This window comes from Sesamum indicum, linkage group LG8, assembly GCF_000512975.1.
Source record: "Sesamum indicum cultivar Zhongzhi No. 13 linkage group LG8, S_indicum_v1.0, whole genome shotgun sequence".
In the NCBI taxonomy this organism is placed as follows: domain Eukaryota; kingdom Viridiplantae; phylum Streptophyta; class Magnoliopsida; order Lamiales; family Pedaliaceae; genus Sesamum; species Sesamum indicum.
Window position 1 is genome coordinate 14,131,128 of NC_026152.1, and position 8,748 is coordinate 14,139,875.

At 36.8% G+C, this 8,748-nt stretch overlaps 2 protein-coding genes across 2 annotated transcripts; both read left to right on the forward strand.

Annotated features, from left to right (window-relative positions):
* On the forward strand, nucleotides 1,292-3,904 carry LOC105168702 (putative late blight resistance protein homolog R1A-4). Its single transcript, XM_011088835.1, has one exon. It carries the CDS (start codon nucleotides 1,292-1,294, stop codon nucleotides 3,902-3,904), a length of 2,613 nt encoding a protein of 870 aa, XP_011087137.1.
* On the forward strand, nucleotides 5,296-7,913 carry LOC105168703 (putative late blight resistance protein homolog R1B-17). The gene is made up of 2 exons (XM_020696043.1): nucleotides 5,296-7,302; nucleotides 7,449-7,913. The coding sequence occupies exons 1-2, from the start codon at nucleotides 5,296-5,298 to the stop codon at nucleotides 7,911-7,913; spliced, it is 2,472 nt and encodes an 823-aa protein (XP_020551702.1).

Sequence of the window (8,748 nt, forward strand, 5' to 3'; positions counted from 1 at the left end):
CACTCTCTATCTTAATCTTGTATTATTGTATCGGAAAAAATGCAATTTTAGTTCTATATGTTAGGGGTTGATAATTTAAATTTTGTTCAAATTAAAATTAATAATTTGATCTTGTAACTTTAAAAATTATTGTAATTTTATTAGTCACTTTTCCACGATTTGGTCCAAAAATTCTACGTCATTAGTCATGTTTGCACTTTGGTCCTGTATTTTTAGTGGGTTGGCAATTATGATTTTCTAACTTTGGATGTAGCGAATTTAATCCTCTATCTTCAAAATTATAACAATTTTGGTCCTTAAACTTAGTTAGTGACCATTTTAATTTTTCCTTTATGATAAAAGATCAATAGTCAGACCCAATATGCTTTTGAAATAAAATTAAATTTTTATAAATTTCATAACTTGACTTGATTGCCGTGCAATTAAGTATTCGAAGCCTTTGATTTTATAAAAATATTAGGTATTAGATTTTACCCGATAAAGCTTTCGTTCAAATCACATGAAAATCGAGTTTAAAAAAGTGTACCGTAAGAAACTCACATGTATGCATTCTACAAAGAAATTTGCATTGGTTTATGATGTTTACATATTTTCATAATTTTTTCGAGAGTATACTAATGCTATGTGGTAGAAAACTTCATATTTTAAAATTATGAGTGTGAAAAAAAGTTTCAAAATTCTATGGTAAGTAATTTATAACTTTATTTTTAGAATTCATTCAATCAAATTGCAAAATATTATATAAAATCATATCCATGAAACAAAGGTGCAATTCGAATATTTATAAAAGAACAAGGGGTAAAGGTTGGCTGCTTCAATTGAGATCTTGTGAAAGAGGTGACGTGAGACAAGATTAAAATGGAGGAGAATAAATTGAAATTTGTCCTTATAATACTTTAAATTTGAAATATTTTTATCCCAATTAAATTTATCGATTTAAATTATTTATAAAGTAAGTGTATTATATTTATTATGTGATTGATTACTTTTATTGAATTGTATATTGATCAACGATAAATATATTACACTTACGATATAATTAATTTAAATTTAATTGAATACAGTAAGAATTAAAATTTTCCAAATTAGAATAGGAGTGTGGACCAATTCTCATTATCAGCTGTTCAAGATTCTTTTGACTATTCGGCCTAATTTTATACGACAAGTTGTACAATTATTTATTACTACATCCTACCATCCTCATTTCATCAACATATGCTAATTAATGCACTAAGATTTCCCCGAATTTGGCATTTGTGTGAGATCTGAGAGAAAGAGAAATTAATCAGAAATGGCTTATGCTACTTTGATTTCTCTCAAGCAGACAATTGAGCGCCTTCTAAATTCTTCTCAAAATCCTAATCTTCCACCCTGTCCCAAAACCATAGAATTTGCATACGAGGAGGTTAAGTCCTTACAGGAACTTTTTACGTCGGAGGACAACAATAGCAAGAGGGTAAATGCTTGGGAAAGGCAAATCATAGAGGCAGCATTCAGATTAGAAGATGTACTTGAATCAGCCCATGTATCTAATCTTCTTCTCCCGCAATCTGAAATCCTCCATGGAGATGAGATCAGTTACTCGGCGGAAGTCAATGAAGAGATTGAGTTTTTTACTGAAACAGTGAAGAAGATCAAGGATCAAATAAGCAACTCGTCACTGCCTGAAAAAGACGATGCGGTTGTTTTCTGTACTACGGATCATGTTGGAGGAAAGAAGTCAAGAATGCTTGGATTAGATAATGAGTTGAGTCAACTCAAAGATCTTCTTGTAAGAGATGAGTCTCCATCCCTAGTTATCCCAATCGTAGGGATGGCAGGTGTTGGCAAGACAACTCTTGCCAATGAAGTTTATGGAGATCCAGATATAGTGAGCCACTTCGAGCGTCGAATATTTGTCTCGCTGGGCCCAGAATGTGCATGGAGAAAAATCCTGCTAAGTGTTCTAGCTCAAATAAATTCTGGGATTGATGAAACACATGTAGAAAGTAACGCAGAGTTAGCAGTTCGTATGTATAATAGTTTATGGGGTTGGCAATATCTAATTGTGTTGGATGATATGTGGGATAACATGGTTTGGGCTGTCTTTAGGAGGTATCTTCCAGACAATGGAAATGGAAGTAGAATCATGCTGACAACTAGGTTACTACAAATAGCTCGTTATGCCGTCAACAATGATGGCGGATTTATTCTTCAAAAACGGTTCTTGAATGAAGAAGAAAGTTGGCATCTTCTTCGAGAAAAGGTGCTTACTAAGGAGTGGTTGTTGCCTCCTGAATTTGAGAAAGCTGGAAGGAAGATAGCCAAGAAGTGTGAAGGACTTCCACTAGCAATCATTGCTGTTGCTAAGCACCTATCTCAAGCCGAGAAGACATTAGAGTACTGGAAGAAGGTAGCAAAAGAAGTGCATTCTGTTGTCGGTGCAGACCAGGAACTGTCCAAGGTATTATATTGGAGCTACTATTACTTACCTCAATGTTTAAAACCATGCTTTGTCTATATGGGAGTTTTCCCACATGATTATGAGATCTCAACCTCCAAGCTCATCAACTTGTGGTGCGCTGAGGGATTTCTTGAACGAAATCCGCCTCAGACCTTAGAAGATTTTGCCAGGGAATGTCTGGAGGAGCTTGTGTGGAGTAATGTCTTTCAGGTCCGCACGCACAACTCCTTTGGTGGATTTAAAACTTGCAACATCTACTTTGTCTTCTGGCATATATGCGTGCGAGAAGCTGAGAAAGACAAGTTTTTCCATATTGTAAACAGTTATGGCAATCAAGGTATAGAAAGCCAACGCAGACTATGCATCCATAACAATGTTTTATTTAGCATTAAAGATGTGCACAACTCAATGGCATCCATTTTGAATGCTCGTTCACTCCTATGTACCGGCCCGCATCATCAATATCCAGTACCGATATGTTTGGGTTTCCGTTTGTTGAGGGTGCTAGATGCACTGACTGTCCGCTTCTATGGGTTCCCGATTGAAATAGTAAAACTAGTTCAGTTAAGGTACCTCGCCTTTACTTATAATGGAAGGCTCCCTGCTTCCATATCCAAACTCCAGAATCTTCGGCACTTGATTGTCCATCAATACCTTAGCATAATATCTTCTAGAGCTCGTCGATCATATCTCCCCATGGAGATCTGGAATATGCGAGAATTGAAGCATCTACAAGTCATGGGAAGCGACCTACCAAATCCCGATTCTGAAGGTGCTTTCTTACCAAATCTCTCAACACTCTTAGGTATTAGTGCTCACAGTTGTACTGAAGAAATTCTTGGAAGAATCCCAAACTTGAAGAAACTAGGATTTCAAGTTGAATTACCCCTAGACGCCGTTGAACCTTTGCATGTTGCTAATTCCCGTGGACTTAAATCACTCAAATGCGCCATTGTGAATCCTAACCCTAGCTTTGATCAGGTTGTTGTCCCCGCATTGCAAGGTGTTTCAATTTTCCCATCAACTCTAAAAAAGTTAACGTTGAGTGGACTGAGTTTGCCTTGGGAAGACATGAGCATTATTGCTTGTATTTGGAATCTTGAAGTGCTTAAATTGCGTTGCTATGCCTTTAGAGGCTCAGTGTGGCAGACTTGTCAGAAGGGATTCAAGAATCTCAGATTTCTTCTAATTGAAGACATGGATCTGGAATATTGGACAGGGAATAGAATATCTTTCTTCCCAGATCTTCAACGCCTAACTGTTGGCCACTGCTACAAATTGAAAGAGATCCCTTGCCAATTTGAAGAAGTCCTAACTCTTCAAATGATGGAGGTAGTTGACTGTGCCCCATCTCTTGTGGCTTCTGCTGAGAAAATAGTAAAGCAGCAAAAAGGCTGTGGAAATCATGTCCTTCAACTCCGTGTTAAGTCTTCAAAGGACGCTCGGAAAGCACTCAAGTGATCATGAATGGCACCTCGGCTCTCAAGGCAAGCCGGATTCAGTTATAAAATTTTGTGTGTGCATAGGCAGGAAGGTTTGGCATATAAATCTTTAACCATTTAATAAATAAAACAAGATTGTGTACACATAATGTTTTGAATGAAAATAAGGAGGACTCACTGCAAACTAGGAGTCGTCGTTGGTGAAGACTCCCTTCAACGTAGAAACTGACTTGCATTGACCAGATTAACGAAGATGAACAGATTGTGGCTTATCCTAGAATACAACGCACGTGAAAACTCCTACCAGAGGAAGACTTCCCTCTATAAATACAGGCTTGATCTCCAATCGGGAAATACCTTCCATACTTTACTCTTGCTGTCAATTTTCACTTAGCATTCTCTTTGCAATCGGAACACAATTTTCTCTTACGAATTTGTTTATCACACTTCGATTTCTAATTACTATTTACTTTTTACGCTTATTATCTCTTAAATTTAATATTAACTTGATTGTCGGAGTGCTAACGTATTGTTTTGCAAGTTCCGTTCCTCAAGTTCTTTTATTCGTTAGCTCAAGTTCAGCATCAAAGTTCACGCTTGTTGGACCCGTGCTAGTTTCACATGCATCAATATTATATATTAATTTATATATTTATATATACAATATACATACACTATACATATAACATAATATATATATACCATGCATACTAATACTCTATATTTATATATATATCTCAGTAGCTACACTGCCCCCTTCTAGAAGGGGTCGCAGCCAGAGTATGGCGGTGTCGTTCAGATCTAGGGCAATGTCACCCAGGCGCCATCACCGACACGAAAACCTACACGTGGTGAAGAACGTAAAAAAAAATTCTATTTTTTTTAATTAAAAGAATAATTTGAATTTTTCAAAATTTAAATATTAAATAATTTAAATATTATGTATAGTAAATAATATAACTTAAAATAATAAAATATATTTAAATTTTAATAATAATTTAATTAAGTCAATAATATAAAATTATTAGAAGTGATTTTATATTGCATTTAAATTTTTAATTTGAAAAGTGAATTTCAGTATATTAAATTCATATTGCGTTTTTCAAATTTAAATATTACAAAATAAACAAGGAATAGGGAGTTATTCAAATTTTGCATTATGATAGCCAGCTGGTAAAGATGCTTTTTGCTATTTCGACGCACCATTTAATATATATGCGCCCCGCCCAAGTTGTACATTTATTGTATCATACTAATAAAACGTAAACTATTATCATCTCATACAGTTGACTTCTGAATTCACCAATTTAATTGTGGCAGCAAATTGATTAGACATTGTAGTGCTGTAAGATTTCTTCCAATTTGTTGGTGTTTGTGTGAGTGTCTGAGAGAGAGAAACATCAATAAGACATGGCTTATGCGGCTGTGCTTTCTCTTAAGCTTACAATTCAGCGCCTTCTCAATTCTTGTCATCAAATTCCTATTCTTCCACCCTATCCACAAATCTTACAACTTGCATACGATGAGGTTGAGTCCTTCGAGACAATCTTTTGTTCGAAAGAGAGCAACAGCAAGAGGACGGAGGCTTTGGAAAGGCAAATCAGAGAGGCAGCATTCAGACTGGAAGACGTACTTGAATCAGCCCATGTTTCAGATCAACATTTTCTGTCACAATCTCAAACCCCTGATGGAGTTGATATCAGCTACTTGGCCATGAAAGTGAAGGAAGAGATTGATTTCTTCACCGAAACAGTGAAGAAGATCACGGAGCAATTAAGCAACCCGTCGGCGTCGCTGCTTGCTGAAGAAGACGACGAACTTGTTTCGTCTACAACAGCAGGTCATTCTCAAGAAAAGAAGTCGTTTATCTTTCCATCGGATCATGATGAGTTGATTCGACTCAAAGATATGCTAAGTTTCTCCCGTAGACTCGAAGTTGTCTCAATAGTTGGGATGGCGGGTATTGGCAAAACAGCTCTTGCTAAACAAATTCTTGAAGATTCGTATATCCGGGGCCATTTCAACCTTCTTGTTTTTGCTTCAGTAGGCCCAAAATCTGTACTTAGAGAAATCATGCTGGATTTGCTAGCTAAAATTGGTGTTGAGATTGATAAAACACATGAACAATCTGATCAAAGGCAATTAGGCGTCGCTTTTTACGAAAAATTGTATGGTTCGAGATACCTAATTGTGTTGGATGACATATGGGATCAGAGATGTTGGCATGAGGTGACAACGTATCTTCCAGACAATCATAATGGAAGTCGGATCATCATAACAACTAGGCTAGAACAAGTAGCTAGAAGCGCCGGACCATATTATCTTAACAAGAGGTTCCTGAATCAACAAGAAAGCTGGCTTCTTTTTTGCGATAAGGTGTTTGGTAGAGACCATTCATCATGCCCTTCTGAACTTGAGAAAGCGGGAAGGAAGATTGTCAAGAAGTGTGAAGGACTTCCTCTCTCAATCATTGCAGTTGCCAGACACCTACACGATGCCGAGAAGACGCCAGAGTACTGGAAGCAGGCAGCCAAGAAAGTGCATACAGCCATCATCGGTGCAGACAAGGCAGCATCAAAGGTACTATATAAGAGCTACAAGTATTTACCAGAATATCTGAAACCATGTTTTCTCTATATTGGAGTTTTCCCACATGACTCTGACATCACTGCCTCCAAGCTCATCAAACTATGGTGTGCTGAGGGATTTCTTCAACAATATGGGATCCAAACATCTTTAGAAGATTCTGCCATGGAATCTCTTGAGACTCTTGTGTCCTCAAATGTCGTTAAAGTCCGTCAGCCCACCTCCTTTGGTGGAATTAAAACCTGCAACGTCTACCCTCCTTTTTGGCATATATGTGTGAGAGAAGCTGGGAAGCATAAGTTTTTCCATGTCATTGATAGTATTGGTAATCAAGGTATAGAAAGCCAGCGTCGACTATGCATTCATAACAACGCTTTATTTGGTATCAAAAATGTGCGCAAGTCGACGACATCCACTCCAAATGTGCGTTCGCTCCTCTGCACTGGTCCACACCATCAGTATCCAGTACCAATAAATTTGGATTTTAGTTTGTTGAGAGTACTGGATGCACTTACTATCCGCTTCTATAGTTTCCCGAGTGCAGTAGTGAAATTAGTTGAGTTAAGGTACCTGGCCATCACTTATAACGGTGTGCTCCCTGATTCCATATCCAAACTCCGGTATCTTCAGTACTTGATTGTCCATCAATATCTAAGAATCATATACTATGGCAATAGTCGGTCATATTTGCCCATGGAGGTCTGGACTATGCACGAATTGAGGCATCTCGAGGTCATGGGAAGCGACATGCCAGATCCTAGTTCTGAGGATGTCCTCTTACCGAACCTCTTAACACTTTCAGGTATTAGCACTCACAGTTGCACCAAAGAGGTTATTAAAAGAATCCCGAATCTGAAGAGATTAGGAATTCGAATTGAAGTGCCACAGAACCTTTCCTTTGCTTTAATGATCTTGTCTATCTCAATCAACTTAAATCACTCAAATGTTCCATAGTGAATCCTAATCCCAAATTGCAGGTTCTTGGCCCCAAGCTTCCTGCTCCATTTTTCCCAGTGAGTCTTAGAAAGTTAACACTCGGTGGACTTGGACTTCCTTGGGAAGACATGAGTCTTATTGCTTGTTTGCCGAATCTTGAGGTGCTTAAACTACGATGCTACGCCTTTCGAGGGCCGGAATGGGAAACTTTTGAGGGGGGATTCTGGAAACTTAGAGTTCTTCTAATTGAAGACACTGACTTGGAATACTGGAGAGCTAATGGTTATCGTTTCCCAAGACTTGAGCGCTTATTCATTCACCACTGCTACAAATTGAAAGAGATCCCTCAAAGCATTGAAGAAAATTTCCGCCTTGAAGTGATAGAGATAGTTGATGGCACCCCTTCTCTTGTGGCTTCAGCAAAGCAAATACAACACGCCTGGGGATTTGCTGGTCTTCAAGTTTGTGTGAAGAGCACTCTGGAGGAGAATGGCAAAGGCAAGTAGTCAGAGTAGGTTCAAAGGCAAGTCAAAATCGGACTTGCAAACTTTATTCATCTTCTACTTTGTAACAGAAATTTTGATGAGAGTCGACATTCAGTTCTAGTTAGTTTTTGAAAAGACAACATTTGCGTGTGTGCATATGTGCTGCAATTGAATTGTGTAAGTACATTTATAAAACAAATTGGAAATTCTAGTCAAGATTCAATTTGGCTCCAAAATGATCACATTGGCGAAAATTGTAATTTACATTTTTTTGTTATTTTGGTCTCATTGTTATCGGACTTAACAGATTTAGTCTTATAAGTCCAAAAAATTATAATTTCATCCCATTACCCATTTTTGTTAAAGTGTTAGCGGAAGGAGCATGTGTAGTACTCTATTAAAAAAAATTATTATTGACTACAATACTAATGGCTATGGCTAAAAACATGGTAAATGACCACTAAATAAAACTGATATAAAAAACTAATTTTTCCATTGTGAAAAAAATTATTTGCTACGGCTAAAAGTTATGGTCCAAACATTTGACATGATTTTTAGCCATAGTAAGGTAAAAGTTGTTGCATGGATTAAATGATAAAATAAATTATTTGAATACTGAGAAATATTAAATGTAGCCAACATATATACAAAGTTTTCATTACATTTAAATAATTAAAAATACTAAAAAATTAGTAATTCTTCAAATTGAATCATTTTAGTCAAACAACATTCTAAATACATAGATAGATAGATTATATCAAATGTCAAATTTGCCATGCCATATATTTAACTATTTAGTTGCAATTATGAGTATGGATCTATATTTAATTTTTCCATATGATGGCCAACTTTTCTA